This window comes from Equus przewalskii, chromosome 5, assembly GCF_037783145.1.
Source record: "Equus przewalskii isolate Varuska chromosome 5, EquPr2, whole genome shotgun sequence".
NCBI lineage: Eukaryota > Metazoa > Chordata > Mammalia > Perissodactyla > Equidae > Equus > Equus przewalskii.
Genome location: NC_091835.1, coordinates 85,395,482 through 85,416,624, shown reverse-complemented (window position 1 = coordinate 85,416,624; position 21,143 = coordinate 85,395,482). Strand labels below are relative to the sequence as shown.

The 21,143-nt window shown below is 54.2% G+C and overlaps 1 protein-coding gene across 5 annotated transcripts in view; it reads left to right on the top strand.

Moving 5' to 3' along the window:
• The window catches only part of BEST3 (bestrophin 3), a 42,651-nt gene extending 32,767 nt beyond the window's left edge, over window positions 1-9,884 (top strand). For 4 of the 5 annotated variants that reach the window (XM_008540481.2, XM_008540484.2, XM_070622051.1 and 1 more), the window contains one exon: window positions 4,382-6,031. In XM_008540481.2, the coding sequence (XP_008538703.2) occupies window positions 4,382-5,294 (913 nt within the window). In that variant the 3' untranslated portion in view covers window positions 5,295-6,031. Of the gene's footprint in view, window positions 1-4,381; window positions 6,032-8,403 lie in introns of those variants that run through there. The other variant, XM_008540486.2, reaches the window with a different exon arrangement.
• Window positions 9,885-21,143: the final 11,259 nt, after the last annotated feature.

Here is a 21,143-nt window from a genome sequence, read left to right as displayed (position 1 = left end):
TTGCAGAGTCCTTCCCTGAACCTCCGCTGCGCGTGCCCTCGGACACATCATCGGCAAGGGAGATTGTGGGGCTGGTGGTTTGTAGGTGCTCAATAGATATTTTGAAAACTTGGGGTGTTGGGTTTTTTTTAACACTCAGGATTAAAAAAGAACACATCCCAATCCTGACAGCAGTCTGACCTGTAGAAATGATGCAAGCTCTCCTTCCTTCTAGACTCAGCTGGAACCAAGCGGCCTGATGGCTTCACATAGCGTGTTCTCTGCCCACAGCCTGCCTTCCTCCTCCCTCTCGAAAGTGGCCCAGTACATGGCATGGCTTTCTCATTCTCGCTTTTTCTATATTTCTGTAGGACAGTTTATACTGTGTAATAAACGTACACTGCGGGATTGGGCAGTGTCTGCAAATGGCACGAAGCACAGTACTGAGACACAAGGTCAGGGCAGGTACCCCGGACCGGCCTGGTCTTCCCTCCCTCGGAGTAATCCAGCTTCCTCTCATCCTTACGCTCCTCTCCGTTTGCACGCTGCCCGAGGCTCACCATCAAACGGCCGTCACAGTCACCCCTTCTGAGGTGCTCATTGTTAGGTGGCAGCTCTGAGGTGTGACAACATTGTCTAAAGGACACCTGAAGGAGAAACAGCAGTGACCTCCAGGCTGACACAATCATTTCTGCCAACCATGTGCAAGAAGCCCACGATGATTTGGAAACCATCTCTGAACGTTTGCCGGTCATCTACAGAGTCCTTTTCATATCTTCTGCTCTTCAAAGCTGGTCCACGCATAGTGCTCTTTTGAACTCCCAACCTGCAAGGCAGGCAGAGGAAGAGAGACTTGTCACCAGTTTGCCAAGTATGATGCTAAGTCACAGAGAGGTTAAGTGGGTCTCCTTAGGTCACACAGTTAGTTAACGTCAGCCTGGGCCACAGCAATCCTGGCTCTGCGAGCTCCCAAAATAAATCACTTTCCTTACCACAGAGGCAATTCTCAAATTCCCTCTCTGGACACTAATGGCTGCATGGCACTTTCCATGAATGTCCTCCCGTCTCTAATTACCCGCCTCTCTCAGTCCAAGGGAATTCCAGAAAATAAGACCGAGGCTTTTTAGCTGACCTCCCCGAATATACAGCAGGATAATGAGAGCACTTACATTTCAGCATATAATGTTTCTGCTGTAAGTGTGTGGGGGCTCGTGAAGAGGTATCGTATTTGGGCCTTGGGGTTGTACTGACCCTATACCAAGGGTACACTTTAAAAATCAAATGAGGAGGAGCAGAGAGCCTAAAAGGACCTAACGGGCACACGCACGCCTAACTGGGAAACAAAGAATCCTCTCAAGTGTTCTGTTCTGCACGGTCTGTACTTTAAACCATTTCGTTCTTAAACCACAGTTTCTGCAGTCATATTGAGAACATGACCATCAGAGGAGGCAGGTGGCATTGCGCGTTGGCAATGAACCGTCCATCATGGAAACATCCGGAAGAAAGCTCATTAGGTTCGTCCCGCGGAGGGTTCGCACTGCCCTTTGATAAAGACCTGGGGGCTTCCTTCATCGCTTCACTGTGAGGTTCATGGAAGCGCCCCCAGACCACAGACCACCCAGGGTTCTTCCAAAGACCCACTTCCTGACTCGCGGCGCAGAAAGTCTCAAGTCACGTTTCTATCCAAAGCATTTCTGGAGGACGGCACCATCAATGTTGCTTTCCATGGACCTTTTCCAGCTGGGACAGGGCTCCCAGCAGACACTGCATCACACTCTCCATCCGCAAAGACCATCCCAGCCGCCCTCTGGCCCTGGGAGGAGCCCCGAATCCCTCTGTCCGGGACGCAAGATGCTTCCTAACACAGCCAGGGCCACCTCCCAGCTTCACGCCCAGCGCCAGTCCGCGTGTTTCACACAGACTCGAGTATTTCCCGTTCCTCACAAACACGCTCAACTCCCTGCTGCCTTCTTTGCTCAGGTCACTTCTCCACCTGGAATTCTCTGTGCCTCCTGCCTATCCGAGTCCTACTCAGTGTCAAAGGCCAGCTCAAAACTTTGCCCCAAATGTATCTATTTATGTACCTGTCTTCTCCCTCCTTTTAAATTACGTCATACAGTACTTCATGTAACAAATGTGTTCACGGCAGGTGCTCAATAAATTTAGTTGGGCACGTGGGTAAATCTCACTCGTCCACACGGCAGTCTCCAGAGGCAGGAAGGTGCAAGAGGGTCTCTTGGGCAGCCCTGCCCCGTGTCACATGGTGGATCAGGAGAACATTAGCAGGAACACTGGCCTTGTTGCAGTTTGCTCTTTACAATCGGTCTGTTTTTCTCTAGCTGGTGGCCCCAGGCCTTAAACCTCTCGTTCCCCCCGAATGTCCATTTCCACTGTGTCAGGGCACACAGTTTTTCCTTAGGGTTTGTGAAGTTTTGAAGTAATAATAATACCGACATGTTTTCCTGGAAGATTTTGTCATTCTTACAAGGTTGTGTGGTTTAGAAGCAACTTAGGAAAACAAATCCCAAATAACAAGTCAGGATCCCAAATGGAGAACAGAGGCCTGTCCTCCAGAGAGATGGCCAGTTCCACCTTGGACTCGAGGACACACAGGTGCTCCCCTAAGGGTCCTCCAGTGTCCTCCAGCCCTAAATGGATTCCTGAAGTGTGATGGAGACCCAACCTGAGGGATCCACCGCCAGGGTCACTGAGGCCGCTGGGGCCGGCGTCTGCGTTCCTCACGTCGGTGTGATGGAACCCGAGCCGGGCCCCGTGGAGGTGGCCAGGAGGCTGTGTGGCGGCCAAGGGCACTGCTGGGGCCTTAGGGTACGAGCACCAGGTTGTAACTGGATGCTGTCCCGGACATTTAGCCAGTTAGTCGTCTCAGTCATCCGTCTTTTATTCATAAACACGAGGAACAACGTTTTCTTTGGCTGCTTACTCTGCCATTTCCAGTCCCAGCTTTTATGCTGTCCCGGCTTTTCCCTCACGTCACATGCAATGCACCTGCTTGGTTAAAGCGTCCTGTCGCCGTGGTCATCAGTGCGAACACTGGACCAGGACGGCCGCTCCCGCCTGCTCCTGGAGCCAGCGCGAGCGCTCGTGGTTGGAGGCCAGGCTCTGGGTAGTTCCTCGTTCAGACTGTGACCCCACAGAGCGAGAGAGTGGAGACCGTGCCGTCTGAGGCAGGAGGAGGCCTCACACTCAGTAGCTCCTACCGTCAGCCCAGTGATCCCTTTTATTTCAGCCTTGAAGGGAAAGATTAAAAATGGTAGGATTATTTGTTTTGTGTCTTAAATGTTGAAAATTCAACAAGAAATTCCTAGCAATGGCAAATCCAACAAACGTAATCACAAGGGGAGTCCAGCACACGCAAGAGCACGCCACCCCCACGGGGGTGACTCTCCACAGGGCCCCGTTTCCTCCTCCTTAACCCTAAGTGAGCAGATAGGAGTGCAGAGCGTGGACCAGGGCCGACTGTGGTACCTCGGGCAGGGCCATCCTTTACCCGCCGTGCATCCCGACTCCAGCACGTCACTGACGCCACCGTAGCACTTTACGTGGAAGGGACTGAGAACAAACGCTCTGGAGTCTGAGCTCTGGGTGTGGCCTCTCTGGATGCACAGCCTTGTTGAATCTCTCCAGGCCTCAGTTTCCTCATCCGTAAACTGTGGACAATAATAACACCAGCTCACACGATTACTGTGATAACGAGAGAAAATGATGTGTGGGAGGGGCCTCGGCAGGAAACATCAGCTGTTATTCCCGCTGTCTTGAATTTAGCGATGATCCATCATTTTGGGGGATTTTGTGTGTCCTGGGAAACCACAACCTTAGTTCACCTGTAATAAGGGAGAAAGAAGACATACTATACTTTTTTTTCAAACATCCAAGCCTCTAGATCACTGATTCTCAAGTGTGGTCTGGGGGCCCTTGTAGATCTTCCAAATCTAAGACCCCAAGGACCAAGTCCTTAAGGTCAAACTATTTTTGTAAGCGCACTAGAACGCCATTCGCCTTTTTCCCCTCTCATCTTTCTGAGTGCACGGTGGGGTCGTGCAGAGGCTCCAGGCTACGTGGTGATGTCATCACTTAGCAGTTAATGGAATGCGGCCTGCACGTCCTTGTGTTTTCATATTCCTCAGTCATCACTTCTAATAGGGTGGAGAGAAATGGCTATAACCCACATGAACACATCGCTTTGGGAACTCAGTAATTTTTAAGAGTTTAGAAGGTCCTGTGACCAAAAAGTTTGAGAAATTCTGCTCAACTATCTCAAGTCACATGCCCCTCACACCCCGTTTCCAAGTCTGGAATACGGAAACAGCAAACAGGTCCTTAACTCTGATCCACCCCAGAGTCGGCCAGAGCCGCCCGCCTTCATGAGGTCCTTGTGTTTCAGGCTGTCGGGGTCCGCCATTCCCAGTGAGGAGTGGCTCTGGGACTACGAGAAGCCGGGCCACCGCCGCTCAGTCATCAGGAGAGTCAAGAGGTTCCTGAGTACCCACGAGCACCCCTCCAGTCCCCAGAGGACGCGCTACGGGAGGCAGGCCAGCGACAGCTCCATGTTCCTCCCCCCCAGCGACCTCAGCCCAACCCGGGACCTGCTGGACATGCCCTCCAGAAGCCGCCACCGCAGCCCAGCCACCCGGAAGCAATCCTGCTCCCCAGAGGGGAGCCCCAAGCTGCGCTGCAGCCTGGGGGAACTGCCCACCATCGGGGAGACCAGCGGGACTAGCACCGCACAGAGCCTGACCCCGCAGTCCACGGTGAGGCCCTCCCCCACCAAGATGCCCCCGGTCCCTGAGGTCCTGGTCGCCGTGCCAGGGCCCATGGCCGAGGGCCACCACCACGACTCCACCACCTCCATCAGGAGCTCTGACTTCACGGGGGTTCAGCCAAGCGGGCCAGGGCAGCAGGAGGACCCTGTGGGACAGTCCCTGTCCTCCTCAGAGAAGGGGACGCCTCCTGGAGGCCCCAGTCCCCAGGCTGTTTCAGCCAGAGCTGAGAGAAACATCCCCGAGTTTGCCTCTGAGGAAGCTGCTGGCGAGAAGGAGCAGCTCCTGAAGAGGTGGAGCCTGCCGGAGAGCCTGCAGCCAGAGCCCATGGGCCCTGAGCTGGCTCTTTTAATAGACACAGAGACGTCCTCAGAGACCAGTGGCGTCAACGTGGCGGCTGGCCCCCAGGTGTCCCCTGATGTGCTGTATTTAGTGGAAAACCTGGACACCAAGGAAACAGATATCATAGAATTTAACGACGAGCCGATGGAGGGATCACCCAAAGGAATGCCAGAAAGTTCCAGGACCTGGTTCTAGCCCGGCTCCTTACTTCCCAAAGTTTAGCATTAGTTCCGGACGTACCTGGGGGCTGGCCAGTTTCTAAGAGACTGTCACACTGTATAAGCTACCGAAGACTCTGAAAGGCATTATGATCCTGACTTTTTGAGAACTGGGAAAACCAAGCGCATTCACGCCATCCCTCACCATGTGGCTTTCAGGGAAATTACGCGGACCACATGGGTGCATCCTAACCAAATAAGGGGTCTTAACAATACGCGTAAATGACTTATAAGTTCACAGGCTGTCGGCCTTGGAGAGGGCCAGTAGATCACGGTCCAACCCCCCGGTTTTGCCGCTAGGGAGACAAAGGATTCCCTACTTCGAGCACTTGTTTTCTTCCTTTCTTCACTTATAAAGACAGGGCAACGGATCGCATAACACCTCAAACGCCGCTCCTTCATTACGCCTCTTCTTTGGAGGCTTTCTGACCATTTCACTCCCACTTTCTAAACGATCATCACTTCCTAATTCCTGAGCCTGCTCGGCGTCTGAAAGCTTCATCCCTCTCAGTCTCCTTTCCGACTTCCAGGACTTCTCGTCCCTCTGCCCTTTATTCCCTCACCCTCTGTTCGCCCTGGTCTCTGGTGACGCTGACCTGTCCCACCTCTGAGTGATAATATTCTCTCTTGGCAGATCTACTGCTCACTTCTGGCCGTGGTTTTCGTGGTAGGAGGCATGGGAAAGCCTCCAACAGAACAATCAAGGATGTTTACAGACCCGCCTGACACCTTCCAGCCACTCTGTGGGAGAATGCGGGAGGATGCGGCAGGGTTGAGGAGGGTTTGGGAGGGTGCAGGAGGGCAGAGGAGGATGCAGGAGCATGGAGGAGGGTGTGGGAGTCAACAGTACCCCACTCACCCTAGCAGCCACAGGCAGTGATTTCTGCATCCTTTCTTTGGTCGTGAACGTGGGGGGAAACTGAAGCCAAGAGACATGGACCTGAACAACCAAACACTACAGAACCAAAGGATAGCAAGGCTCAAACCTGTAAGTAAACACCTAAAGCAAAATCCCAACCGTGTCACCACGTGGGACCAGTTCTGTGTCTGCGGGGTGTTTGGGCCAGGATAGGAAATCAGAGCTGGAAGGTTGAGGGGTCCAGGACTGCACGGTGGGGATGGGACGCTGACTGGCTCCCTCCAAGGAGCTCCTGGGGGGCTGTTCCTGGGGCTCCCAGCTTGTCTGAAAGGCCATGTCCCATGAGTGTTGCTCTCACTGTTTCTGTCAAATGATGAAGCTTGAGTCCGCATGGCTCCAGGAATAAAATAACCCTGAGAGCATCCACTCGCTGGGTGCTCCATGCGTGACCTCGCCAATCCTCACGGGAATCCTGTGAGCTCACACACTAGCCAATCCATCTTAAAGATGGAGGAGACAGGCTTTGAAGAAGCAGGGTAATGTGACTAAAACCACGTGGCCAGGAAGGGGCAGGGCTGGATCCAAACCCAGGCTTGTCTGATGCAGGAGCCCACCCTCTCCAGCGCTCCCTCTCTGTGCCACACATCTGTAAGGCCCCGAGTCTGCCAGCAATGTGCGCAGAACTCTGGGGATGTCCCAAGGGAGCTGTGCCTCAGTCTGTCCAGCCTCAAGGCCCCTCCAGTCCTCCCTGCATGAGTCCACCTGCGCCTTTGTGCATTCGCACGGGAGGGCGGGCTCCACCTCGGAGCCCTGCCTGGCTCCTCCTCACCTTTGTGACAGAAGACAGGTGGCAGGACCCCCCTTCCCTCCCTAGCTCCTCCCAATGTGCAGAGTTACCATTAGCAAGATGTCACATCCCGCCAGGCCACCCAGCTGCATGGCAGCAGCTACATTTACTTTAACTGGCTTCTCTCAAAGGACTCAAGGGAAATCATATTAAGAGAAATGTACACACCAATAGTCGTCCTGTTGCTCCATAGTGCTAGCCCCTGGGAAGGCCCCGATGTTCCTGGAGCCCTGGGCAGAGACTGATCAGTGAACACGGCCGAGAGGCGGGACCCCCACCGCCCCCGTCACAGCCTCCTAATGTCCCTGTTTGCTCCTTGGCTCTATCCACGGCTCAAATTCAAATAAGTTTCTACTTAGCTACTTTTGAAATATAACCAATTTTTTTCCCAAATCCAAGGAGACAGATTATGCACAAATGGAATCATATATTTTGTGGAGGACTGAGAGCATGTCCATTTCTCTCTGCTTCTATCCATCCCTTACGCACCTTTGTGCAGAGAATTATTTAGTTTCCTCAATATTTCATCACAATCTTAGGCGGCCTCCATTTCCTCCTTGAATGAAAACTGAATAATGACTCATTCACTGAGCCCAGGTGGTTGAATTCAGCTGCAAGCTCCAGCCAGCAAACGCCTGGATAAGATGAAGAAATTCTCTGTTCGTTCTAAAATGAGTTTTTACCCAACACAGGCCAAAGTTGCAAAAACAAAATGACTTCTTCTCAGGGGCCTGATTTCATCACCTACCAGCCCATTTTCTCCTGAGCTCTGGAAAGTTCCACCCCACGCCCCTACCCCATGAATGGTCACATGGCCTGGGGGCCTCGTCTTTCTGGCCCATTCCATTCCAAGAACAGGACTCAGCCCTGCATTGAATGTCACAGAGTGCAGTGAGGCCAGGCCCTGCTGCCCTCTCCCTGCCCTCCAGGGAGAACCTTCCAGATGCCCGTGTCCTCTGCCGTGTGGTGTCACGGAATGACAACAAAACTGGCCTACAAGTTACTCCCTCCAGGTGGCTTTATGAACTTGAATGGCCCGTCCTCTGAATCTCATACTCTCATCTGTGAAATGGGCCCTTCTCTGCACCGTCCCATAGCCGTTGTGAGGGAGTTTGTATGCAAAGGCTGGAGCGCCAGCAGCCCTGGGGGATGGAGGACGTGAGGGGACTGAAGCCCCTGTGGATTCACCCCCAACTGCAGAGATAAAGACTTCTCCCTCTGCCCCAGTCAGGACGCCGTGCCCTCCAGGCTTCCATCCTCTTTCCTTCAGGAAGCTTCCATTTCTCTTTTGGCTTCTTCTTGTTCTCTCTCACATGCTCCCAACGTCGCCCATGTCTTCCCTCTCTCCAGCGTTTTTCATCCTCCCTTCACTCCCCACAGGGTCCCAGGCCTCGTCACAGGCGGCGAATTCCTCTCTGACCCACCACGTGTATCACCCCCTCAGTCAAAACGTGGAGCTGACAAAAATCGATTGCTGTGTTCTTTCCACGGTAACTGTGGAGGACTCGCGGCCCTGGTTCTGGAGCACCCCCCAGGACACCTCATCTCCCCACGGCTGGTCCTGGGTGAGGTCGTTAGGAACAGTAACTCAGCTATAAAAACTCCTCAGCAAGAGCCGCATCAGGATCCGATCCCCTGCACGGGCCTCTCCAGGGTTGCCATCCACGTGAGCAGCGGCGTCTTCTGGGGCACGTGGTATAATAGTCATGCCCAAGGACTCCCCTCGCTTTACCTCGTCCAACCATCTCAGAAGGATCCCCCATCGTTTTGCACGCTTTCTGTTTCTCTTAGTTCGAAGAACCCTGATTTTGAGGACAGTCTTTTCTGCTGAAATGGCCACTGAGTCGAAAGACGCAATTCAAGAATACCAGGATTGTCCTCCGAGTGCAATCTCGAAAACCCAGAAGGAGGACCCCAACCCACTGGCAAAGCTTCGGAGACACGACCCCAGTGGCAGGCACCTCCCCCAGACCCTCCCTCTGCTGATGGCACAGGACACTGAAGCCACCGCCCAGGAAAACGGCACAGAAACCGTGTTTGCCCTGATGACTCGGTTCCCTCAGACTGGAGGCTCAGTTTCTGTTTCATTTTGTTTCTGAATTAATTCAGAAAATGGGCCCAAGTCCTCCTTTCTCCTTGGGTAGATGTGGCCAGACGGTCACCCGGCATGATCTCCTCTGAGCTCCTAGTTTGGGACACTTCTCTCACGGAGCAGCAGGTGGGATTTTGGGTCTTGTATCCTGGAAACAAGCAAGGCCATTTCTACGATAGGTTTGTACAGAAATTCAGATGTGTCCCAAGTTCGTTGTCTAGGCCAGCGGCTCCAACCAGGGCGATTCTGCACCCAGGAGACAGCGGGCAGTGTCTGGAGACTGGGGGGCACTGGCAGCTGTGGGTCGAGGCCGGGGATGCTGCTCCACACCCGACAGTGCAGGCGACGGCCCCACACAAACATCGGGCCCAAACTACCGAGGCTGGGAAACCTGATTTAGGCCAATAGGAAGGTAAAACTGGGACAAACGTCAAGAAGATTAAGGAAGAGAGAGGAGAAAGACACGGAAGCAGAAGAGAACAGATGAAGCAGCAACAGGTAAATTCCTGTGCTGCGTATGGGCTGTGCGCTCATCACCACATCTCCCCTGATGCTGAAGGAGTTGACCCATCAAATGCAGAAAACTGGGCGTGAATCTGAGGTTCGGCTGCAGAGAACTCCTTGGCTGGCCCTTACTGAGAGGAGTCAAGTGCCGTTGTGAGCAAGACTGACTTTCCGAGAGTGAATAAAACGCGGCGACAATACATTATACCAAATGTTATGTAAGAATTTGTGCCAATAAACTGCCAGACGGTGGGGAGACACCTGGTCCAGCGTCAGCCTTTATATATGTCTCCCTTAGGACCAAACAAATTAACCGTGTCTTCTAGGCAGGCAATTTGGCATTTTATTTTTTAGTAGAAAAGTCGTAGTTAGAATGGGTAGGATGCGTCCACCTCCTCCCCAGGGCCGAGGCAGCTGTGGATCCCCAGGAGAGTGACATCGGGGGACTGGGGAAATCCTGGATGACGCCATCAGTCAGACTTTTATTCAGTCATTCATGAAACATTAAGCAACTGCAGAGTGTCAGGCATCCAGCTCAAGCTAGGTGGGGGGTGTGCGTTGCCCGCTCCCCCCACCCCCGCCCCGCCCTCTGTCACGACCTGTCACCCTCTGCGGGCCCAGGTGAGGACGATGCACCCTCGGAGGTTCGGCCTGGCTGTCCGTTTCCTTTCATCCCCAGTCCTGGCCCCTCCCAACTATCTTAATTTGTTTCATCTGTCTGTTTTCCACTCAGGCAGCATTTTGAAGTCCCTCCCAGTCTCCGTGCGCGAGTCCGTCCACTGCCCTACCTGCGCGTGTCCAAGGGTCCTGTGGCTCTTACCTCCTCCCCCGCCGCCTCTGCCCTCCACAGCGGTGTCCTCCAGCCTCCTCCAGGGCCCACGGGAGAGTTCCTGTGGGTGCTCACCTACGGGCGGTCTCTGCGTCACAGGGCCTGTGTATTTAACCCAGCTGCATAGCGCCAGGTGGCGCCCCCACAGGAGGACCGTGCAGCTCTACCTGCCCCCCGACACTGGGTGTCACCTAGATTTCTGATTTTCATCTAACATGTGTAAAGTGACACCCAAGTGTTGTTTGATTGGCATCTACCTGCCAATTAAACATTACTGATCACTGATTTATTAGTGACATAAGTATGTTTTCATATGTGTGTTAATCCTTCTGGGACTCCTCTTCTGAAAACTGTCTTTCAAATTCTCTGCCCTTTTATTTAACAGGGTTTCTATATTTTTTTATTGATTTTTGTGAGTTCCTTCTATATTCTAGAATGAGAGTCGACCCTTGTTGGCTTGGGACATTGCAACAGAATTTTCCAATCCTTTGTGTATCTGTTAAAATTGTCTATCATGGGGCCGGCCTGGTGGCGCAGTGGTTAAGTTCTCATGTTCCACTTCAGTGGCCCGGGGTTCACCTGTTCAGATCCTGGGTGTGGACATGGCACCGCTTGTCAAGCCATGCTGTGGTAGACATCCCACGTATAAACTAGAGGAAGATGGGGACAGATGTTAGCTCAGGGCCAGTCTTCCTCAGCAAAAAGAGGAGGATTGGCAGCAGATGTTAGCTCAGGGCTGATCTTCCTCAAAAAAAAATTGTCTATCATGTTGTTCGTTGAATAGAAATCCTTAATTTTTATATAATTAAGTTTATCAATTTTTTGTTTTGTGCTTTTGAAGTTTTGGACAAGAGATCCTTCTTTGCCCCTCAGGACGTGCTCCACAGTTTTCTGTTTCTTTACAATGTTGGGTAGGGATCTCCTTAGAATGAGCCCGTTTCCCCCCCGACAACACCTCCTGCTAAATGACCAGCTTATATAATTCCACGTCTTTCTGCAAATCAGACGCACCCGTGTGAAACAAAAGAGCATCCGCGAGAGTGAAGACAGGGTGGTGTGAAGGGAAGCAAGCAGGCTGAGCCGGGACCATAAACCCCAGCTCCCCCACGGAGCACAGCTTCCTCCAGGGGCCGCCTCCCTGCCACCCTCCCCTGCAGTCGCCCCTGCGGAGCCTGAGTGTGCACTCTTGTCACTCGTCTGCACACGAGCCCAACCCGCAGGAGGGAAGCCTGGTGCGCACAGAGCGCTGGCTAAGAACGAACAGCACCGATGTTGGTTACGGGGTCGTTCGGGATCCTCGGCACTCGCGGGAAGTCAGGGTCGAGTCCAGAGAGGTGGGGCCCACCGTCAAACTGTGCTCAGGCCCAGGATCCGCAGAGGTGGAGGCGTCACCCCAGGAGGCCAGCATCGCTTTTCCCGCCGGGGCCTCCGGGCTGTCCCTCGGGGTCTTTATCCTCCTGTAACTGCTGTGCTGAAGGATGGGCGGGTGGTGGGTGTTGACTGCCATGCTGGGACAGTTGCCGGTGGTCTCAGATGAGAACTAATCTCGTATTCTCTTTATTTCTCAAGAAACAGAGCTTTCTGACATGGGCAGTCCTTGATATAAATGATAAACGGGTTATTCATCCAACACAGCTGTTGGACCCTACAAACTCCAGAGGGAAAAGCACTTTTCAAAATTAGAAAGCACTTTCAAACAAGGGATCAGTCATATTTTTTGCAGTAAAAGTGGATTTTGACTACTTTGATTGCTAAAGAAGGTGAAAACACAGGCAGGTCCCCGAATGGCACATTCACCTCCTTCGACCCAGGTTTGCTCCTCCCAGGCTGGCCCAGAGGCTACGTGCCCCCGGCTGCTTTCCCAAGGAGGCAGGGCTAGGCTTAGATGCAAGCACAGGCGGGCAGGGCGCCCTCGTGGGCATCGTGGAGCGGGGCACATGCCCTCCTATCCCCAGAGGCAGCCATGCCCTTCCCGCTGGGATGGGCTCATCCAGCATTCCCCTGTGCTCAGGACAGTGCCTGACATGTCTCAACAGAGTGTTAGATGACTGAATGCTTGAAAGAATGAAAGAATAAACCAAATTAGATCTAGATCCAGTGTTAGGAGACCTGGAAATCTCGATCAACTGTGACTACCACCTTAGCTGTGTGGTCTCAGCCAAGTTACTGGAACTCTCTGGGCTTCATCTTGCTCAGCTCTAAAATGAGAGGTTAGACTAAGTGAGTTAAGGTCCCTCTCAAATGGTGGCTCCGATAACATTTCTGGAGATTCTGCACATGGGGGAGGAAAGAAGAGATGCTAATGATGAATATTGGAAAAATGGACCCACATGGCAGCAAAAAACAAAATGGCGTGGGGTGGGGGAGAGGAGAACACGCCTGTTGGGCTCTGGGGGGTGCCAGGAGTTCCACTGGCACTTAGTCACCCTCACAGGGCACTGTCACCCGGAGTACAGGAGGAGAAGAGAAGTTGACCGACTTGCCAATGGTTTCACAACCGCTAGGATTTCAGTCTGGGATTTGAACCCAGGTCTCTCAGGTCGTTGCCCGTTCCCCTCCTCCATGCTGCACCCGGAAAACCAGGAACCAGGACGGGGCAGAAATTTCCATATGCAGAACACGACTGCTCAGCAGCGGTCACTGTAGCCGTCTGCCAGCTCCACAGCACCGGGCAGAGCAGTACCTCACACAGGAGCGCGGACAGACCCCCTGCCCTGCCCTCCCCGGGCGCGGCCCTCAGAGCGCGGGGGCCGGCAGCGCAGACCCCACCCCACAGCCTCGTCCCGGGGTGCCAAGAGGGAGTCTGGTGCTTGAAGGGACAACCCTGGAATTTCTCAAACTACTTGGCTCTGAAACACGAGCCGACCGTTTCAGCGGCTGCTCAACCGGAAAAGCTCCGCAGTTCTTGGCATCCAGAAGAACGAATTTCCACGAAGGGAAAGGGCAACAGTAGACACACGCAAAGCAATTTTACTGAATCTAGTTTTTTGTCTTTCTTTTTCACATTAAGCAGAATAAGGTTTAATAATAAGTCCCTCTACTTAGCAGTCTGAGACAAGGTTAGATGCACCACTTTGGTCTGCTGTGGGAAACTGGTGGCTGGTAGTCTGAATTTGATTTTGTGATAGTTCTTGCGTGGACAGGGTTCTCCAATTTACCGCAGTCTCCACCACTCCCTGTTGTCCCACACTGGGCCTGCTTCACTCCGCTGTGGCCTCCTTGGCCCTGGTGGGTATCGTGAGTTTGCAATTCTTTTACTAAAGCATCACCAGCTCCATGGAGACCTCAGCCTCTGTGAGTTCCCTAAACTGTTCAAAGGGGGAAAGAATAAGGAGATGCAAAGCTAAAGTCTGGGATCATCCTACTTATTGCTGTAACCCCCTAGCAGCCCCACGACCACTCACACCTGACCGGCCTCAGTGTTTCCTCTTGCCGAGCTGCCTCTCTGCGTGTACTGTACGGTCTTAGCATTCTCCCTGGCTCCACGACAGTGCAAATCATTTGAGACACACAGACTCCGGGCACCCACTGACCTCGCTTGACCAGGCCCCACTGGTGGCAGGCCTCACGGGACATCAGATCCCAGACAACCCAGGAACCGTGTGTCATTTCTGTGTCGTTCCCCCGGGACACCTTGAGCCTCTGCTCTCAGGTTTGTGCAGCCACAGCTGCTGTTCAGAGTTCCCGGCAGGCTGGCTGTTCCTGCCACGGTGGGGGCAGCCCCGGGCCCTCCTGCTATTCCCAGCCATCAACCTCAGGACCCATCGGTTACTCTGAGGTCAGGTCCAGAGCAAGTGGCACAGAGCACTGAGTGACAGGGGCACACCACGGAGCGGGGAGTGAAACTGTAATTTTTAAAAGCCAGCTTCACTCTCCTAAGGAACAGGGCGGATTGGTAAGGGGAAGAAAAAACAACAGCTAAGCATTGGGGAGCCCCGTTGGTGTTGGGGAGAGATGGCCGGGAATAAGGCCAAACCCGCTCACCTTGGGAAATAAAACCTCTAGAAGCCCCGAGGGACCGGACGTTGGTGAAAGACCGGATGCCAGGGGGGACACCAAATACGAGACGCGACAGCGCTCCTGTGTCTGTGAGTTCTCTCCCTGACGGGCACCGGCCTCGTGTTCAGCCAACACCAAGTCCGGAGTCTCTTAGAACACACTTCAGGGGACACTCGGAGAGCCTGTGGGAGGGTCCCCGAGGAGTCTGAGACGCAAGAGTAGGAAGCCCACCATCGTACTGGAAATGACCCTCGAATCCCACGCCATCCGCTGGCATCAGTGCGGACCGGCCTTCAGCCGCCACTTCATGCCCGGCTTCCGCACACCCAACTCTGTCGCTGTCCCATCAAACACTGCAAGGTTTGGAAATAAACACAGCTCCTAAGATCCAGGGCTGTCCAGAGTTACTGGCGCTTTCTAGAACTGAAAGCTGCCGACACACACAATCCTGCCCCTCCTGGCATCGAAAGAGCAGATGGGGCCCGTACAGCCGTCACAAGACCCTGCACTCACGACTCCATGCTGGCTGGGGGCCAGGAGCACACCTCTCCGAGGCCTTTTCAGCTAACGGCCTGTACTTGTGTCAGTCTCCGGTGAAGGTTCCTGAGACAAATCGAGAGTCTTCCAGGCCCACAGTGTTCCGGGGCTGGAGGCAGGGCGGGCTCTTGTTTCCATTTTATGTTCACTCATAGAACCAAACTTCAAGGGTGGCCCGATCGAGCTTTGTCAAGAGGAGAAGCCCCTGCACATAAAGGTGAGAATGTGAGTTTGGACTCGACTGCGTGGGTTCCAATCCCGGCTCCACCCTGCTGGTGAGGGGCTGCCTGACCTCCCAAGACTTAGTTTCCTCTCAGGTAAACGGGTACCATAGTGACACCTATGACTGTGGTGTTAGCTCAACCAACGCGCACAGTGCTCAGGGCGGCCGCCACGATTGCGTCACGGCACCATTCAATGGCCACTGGAGGAGGATGCGCCCGGCTCTGTCACCTGGACTCCTGCTGCCCCGCCCGGAGCGCGAGGCCCCTGGAGGCCGTGGCCTCAACTCCATCAGCTGTGACATGGCATTAATGCCAGCACAGTCCACATTGGGCCGCTTTACAAATCAACTGAAATGGTGGGTGAACGCACTGACGCAGTCTGACGGAAGCAGCGGCTCAGTAACCGTCTCTGTTAGGACTTAGCGGGCTGGGCCTCACTCACGGCAGGAGTCCCGTTTGAGAGTTTCCTGTTTCTTCCCTGAAGGGTTGAAAAGCACTCTTGCTGAGTCAGAATCTAGGTACGCAATTTCTGAAATTGCCTGCCGTACACAGATTTGATGAAACCCTCCTTGCAGGGCCAGCGGGCGGCAGCATTTTAGGATCAGGAGCTCGAAAGGCCCAGCTCAGACCTCAGACCCGCCCCTCAGGTGGCGTCCATCTAAAACGGGGTGGAAGCTTTCTGGCCCAGGCCTGCAGAAGGTCTCAGGGGCACTAGAAACTGCCGCCGGGGGAGGAGGATTGGGACACAGGGCGGCGATATCAGGGCCACCCCCAGGGTGCGCGGGGCCCCTGTCTGTGTAAACAATCCGACGCATCCCAAATCAGCGTGTCCTTTCTGGAGGCCCAGTCTCACACAAAACAAAACAGAAGGAAAAAACCACGTGGGCCCCCGGAGTGATCCGCTCGCCAGGCAGGTCCCCCTGGAACCAGGGCCTGGCCACGGCCTCAGGACAAGCCCAGGAGCCTCAGGACGCTCTGCCCCATGGCATCGCCAGCCCCACCAGTCCCGGCACCAGGGAGGGACTTGAACATGAGAACTTAGAGGAAGGCGTCCCAAAGCACAGAGGGGCCGGGGTGGCAGTGAGACTTGCCCAGGGCAGGGGTCCCACGTCTCTGGGCCTAAGGTGCTAAGGGGGAAGAAAGGAAGGAAGCGTTGAGCAGAGTGGGAGGCGTGCCCTCCACAGCCTTCAGGCCACTCGGTGACCCCGGGCCTGGCTGGTCCTTGCACTCTGAACAGCAGCCTGAGACCTATAATCCAAGGCCTTACTGGATTGGGACTGAGGACAGCCGAGTCACACACACTTTCTTTCTTAAAACTTTTGTTAACATTTAAAATCTCTTCCAAATAGGTTGTTTATCGAAGAGAGAATCTAAGAAATTGGCAGCTAAGTCTTATCAAGAGGGAAAAAACGCAGTAGAATGTGTGTGTCATCTGAGCTCGAGGTGACGTGGCAGCCCCTCCCAGTGTGCTCCGGCCTGGGGACGTGAGTCTGGTAGAGGAGGGAAACCAGGATGGGGACGAGGAGGCAAGGCTGCGCCAACAAACGTGTAACACGCCTGTGTGAGCAGAGCTCCGGTTCAGCTCACCACCGCGGCCCCAGATCCAGCTGCTCCACTCTTTCTGAATCAACACGACATCAAGGAATTGAGAGCCCTGCATCTGCTGGATACCGAGGAAGAGCCCTCGGAGGCGCTGGGAGCCCCCTGGCACCAGGCTGGTTACAGCAAAGGCGTTCACGGTGGGTCCCCATGTCAGCTGTCTGCCAGTTCCTAGAACCTTGGGTGGGGAGGAAAGTTCGGTGTCGCCTGGTTTCGTGGCCCATTGTGTGACAGGATCCTCTCTACAATACCCCTGCCAGGGTCAGCTGCCGGAATCCCTCCAGTGAAAGACAATTCACCTCTCCAGGCGTCCCACTGCACGCTGGGACGTCACACCCATAAATGGCCTTCCCCACGGGAGCCAAAATCTGCCTCCTGGCGCCCGGGTCCCACCCTGGGTCCAAACCCAACTAGTGCATCCTTCTCCACACTCAGGGTCCGCCTCAGATGATAGAATGCTGTCATGCTGCATCTGTCAGGCCCCAACACACACACGTGTGCACACACGCATGCACGTGTACACTCACACATGTGCACACACACGTGCGAACTCATGCACACATACTCATGCACGTGCACACACATACGCTTGTGAACACACCCACACACGTGCATGCACACACACGCACATGCGCACACAGGTACACTCACGCACGTGCACACACACGCGTGTCTTGAGTCCCTCCACCAACCTGCTCTTTTTCCTTCTTCTTTTAAAGATTGGCACCTGACCTAACAACTGTTGCAATCTTTCTTCTTTCTTTCTTTCTGCTTTTTCTTCCCAAATCCCCCCAGTATATAGTTGTATATATTTTAGTTGTGGGTCCTTCTAGTTGTGGCATGTGGGATGCCGCCTCAACGTGGATCCGAACCAGTGAAACCCAGGGCCGCGGCAGCAGAGCGCAAGAACCGCTCAGCCACGGGGCCAGCCGCTGCCATCATGCGCTCTCTGCTGGCAGAGTCATGATTTCACAGTAGCCCTACTCAAACCTGTACCCAGAGGCAGCGCGACACTCCCGGTATTTTCTTGTTTCTGTTTTCTCACAGAGAGCAGCACGACCAGCTTCCTGTTGTGAATGTTCAGCTTCTGTCCCCGTCGCCCCACGAGGAGGGGGTTGTCACCATCACTTCACTGCTGTGCCCCAGACATTAGTCCACCCTCCGGCCCTGGGCGGGCCCTCAGGAGCATTTGTTTAGCAAATGAGTGACCTTTGAGAGTGCAGACTCAGTTTTTGTTCTGTTGCTGTTGTAGTCGTAGTTTGTGGCCGTTGTTAGTAGTCGGGAGGAAGTTTTTTGGGGGGATATTAAATGCTCCAAGTAGACGTGTCAGATAGACGAGCGAATTACAGGCAAGCCTGGAGCTGAGAGCAGAGGACAGGGCTGGAGACACGGTGGCGTCGCGAGCTCACAGAGGATGAAGCCATGTCACTGCGTGAACGTGCCAGGAATTTCACCGGCCCAGGACCCCACCCTCTTTCCCTGCGGCCTGCTGGAGCCAGGGCCTCAGCCCCTCGTCTGCTCCACTCACCCACCCCCTGCCGTCTCTACCGCATCCTGGAGGGGCTCCAGAGGAAAGCTGGACGCACAGCTGCGTCCCGGGAGCGGAGGTCAGCTGCTTCCAGCTGGAGCGCAGGCGTCCTCAGCTTGGGGCTGGAAACGTGAGCTCAGCCAGCGGGGCGCACATTTGCCTTCGCCACACGTCCGTCCACCGGGACAGGGCGCAGTGGTGGGACCCTGGTCCCCTGGAACGGCGGACCCAGGCCAGGCGCGCCCTCTGGTGGTCATTATGACAGTGATGCTCTTGAGAACCACTAAGCCATGAGCAGGTCGGCCAGCGATCACAATAACTAACCCTTACCATGAGCCAGACTTGTAGAAACGTTACCCGGATTATCCCATTGGTGCGCATCCCGACCCTGGGAAGCCCGACAGTTCTACTGTTTTACAAACGAGGAAACTGACCAGCGCAGCTAGGAGACTGACTCGAAATCCCAGAGAGTGCAGGAGACGGCTGCCCCTCTCTGGGCCACCCATCCTCTTCTAACTCCTCAAGACGACGTAAACCATCCCAGAGGGAAAGGGGAATTCAAATATATGTGCTTATCATTATAGAAGTAACTATAGGGGCCAGCCCCACGGCCGAGTGGTCGAGCTCACTGGCTCAGCTTCGGTGGCCCAGGGTTTCGCAGGTTCGAATCCTGGGTGCAGACATGGCACCGTTCATCAGGCCATGCTGAGGCAGCATCCCACATGCCACAATAGAAGGACCCACAACTAAAAATACACAACTACGTACTGGGGGGCTTTGGGAGAAATAAAATCTTAAAAAAAAAAGTAAATATATTACATATTTGGAAAAATTGGAAAGAAAAATAAATTGCCCATTATCAAAACCACTGTTAGCATTTCAAAATGCTTCTTTCCAATTTTTTTCTCCTTTCCATCTTTTTTGCATAATTATAATCAAGGTACTGTATAATATAAATTGTTTGTTCAAGAATATTGCTAACGATTTCTTTCCTGCAAAAGTTTTCTCTTCTTAGATATGATTTCTACGTGTTTTAGCCACAGCAACGGGTGTTTGTGAGACATCCAGGAGGAGTCTGGCCCAGAGTTCCTGCCAGGAGCCCTGCAGAGCCCCAGCCTGCCCAGAGAGCCGGGCTGCTTCGGAGACCGAGCGTGGCTGGAAACCTCAGGACGGGTCACAGGGCCAGTGGGGCAAGCGCACGGCCCTCAGGGCAGGTGTCCCAGGGGAACATTGGGGGGCATGTGGTGTCCAGCAGAGGCTGGGAGGATGGAGAGCGCCAGGGCGGCCATCCAGAGGGCCCAGGATTCTTGGCAAGTGTCCCTCTGGCCGCCAGAGGGACGAGGCCATGTGGCAGCCCTCTCCGTGAATGTTTCACTTTTCCGCACTGTTTTCTGGAAAAGGGTCTCCCCCTTGCCAGAAGCCTCTGTCCCTCCACTTCGTGCTAAGGGGCTCCCACCAATGCTGCGGCCCCAGAGAAAGATTGCCAGCTCTGCCACCTGCCGCTCTGGGACCTTGCACAACGCAGCCTCCCGGGCTTGTTCTTTCATCTGAAAAATGAAGATGATGATGGTTCCGCTCACAGAGTTGTTAGGAGAGGCAAACGGACATCCAGCTGAGGATCGAACGCGTGGTGGGAGCTCAGGAAACGGTGACTCTTGTTCTAGAAGCCTCTTGTAGAAGGGTCGTGAGGGAAGGTATAGGGCAGCTGTCCACGGACCACGTGTAAACAACCTGTGACTCGTCTAGAACATCCACGTTCCTGCATCCTCTCAGTTCTGTGCAAACGCCAGGGAGACCCGAGTCCTCTCCTGCTCCTCCTGGCCTCTCTCCCACCCTGTGCCGCGTCCCAAGAACACAGGAAGGACCACACTGGGGATAAGACTCAAGTTATGTAGGCGGACAGTCCCAGGTCAAACACCACTTGCGCTCCTGAGGGGGTTGCCACTGTTCACACCCCACAGTGCTGGGCCTGGAGGAAGCATGCGCCCAACCCAACGCTGCCGCCCAGCCCCAGCCCCACACGCCCGGTCACTCAGTCGTTCATCCCATGAATACTCAGAAAGCCCACGTGAGGTACCAGGGGTGTCTTGTGGGCTGCACACAACAGCGAGCAAGACCCATAGCGTCTCTGCACTCGTGGGCTCAGCCTCACAAGGAGCAAGACAGAACCACCATCCAGGGGATAAGAGCTGCAGAGGGAAAGATGGGGTGCTAAGAGAGACGGGGCACCTAGCCCAGGAGTCTCGATGCAGGAAGCGATGTCTGAGCCACGCCCCACGGGCCGAGCGGGAACCAGCCAGACGCAGAGGAGGGGGAGGCAGGGAGCAGAGACCAGCTGAGCTGCCAGAGGAACAAAACAGGTGACCTGAACGTCAACGCAACAGTTCTGATATGTCGAGTTTGGGGTGCAATTAGTACTAACACGTAGGCCTGGCTTCTCGCTTGAACAGAGAAGGGTTTGGGAAGACTGGAACCTGTGAGTCTAAATTTCCAGGACAAAGGGGACATCGGCAGGGAGACCAGGTTAGGGGGCGGTGTCACAGGGGCTAAGTGCTGGACTTGGGTATCACAAAACTCTCCTTCTTCTGAGCTGGGTGGCCTTGGGTAAGTCAACTCAGCCTCCCTGGGCTGTCATTTCCCAGTCTGAAAATGGAGGACAGTACTGGCGTCTACGGTGTAGTGCAGCATGGTGTTCAAACGAGACAGAGTGTGAAGTCCTCAGCACGGTGAACAGCATGGGGTCAACTCTCAGTATTAACAACAGCTTTGGGGCATCCGCCCTCCACCTAAAGTCATTTCGCACCCAAG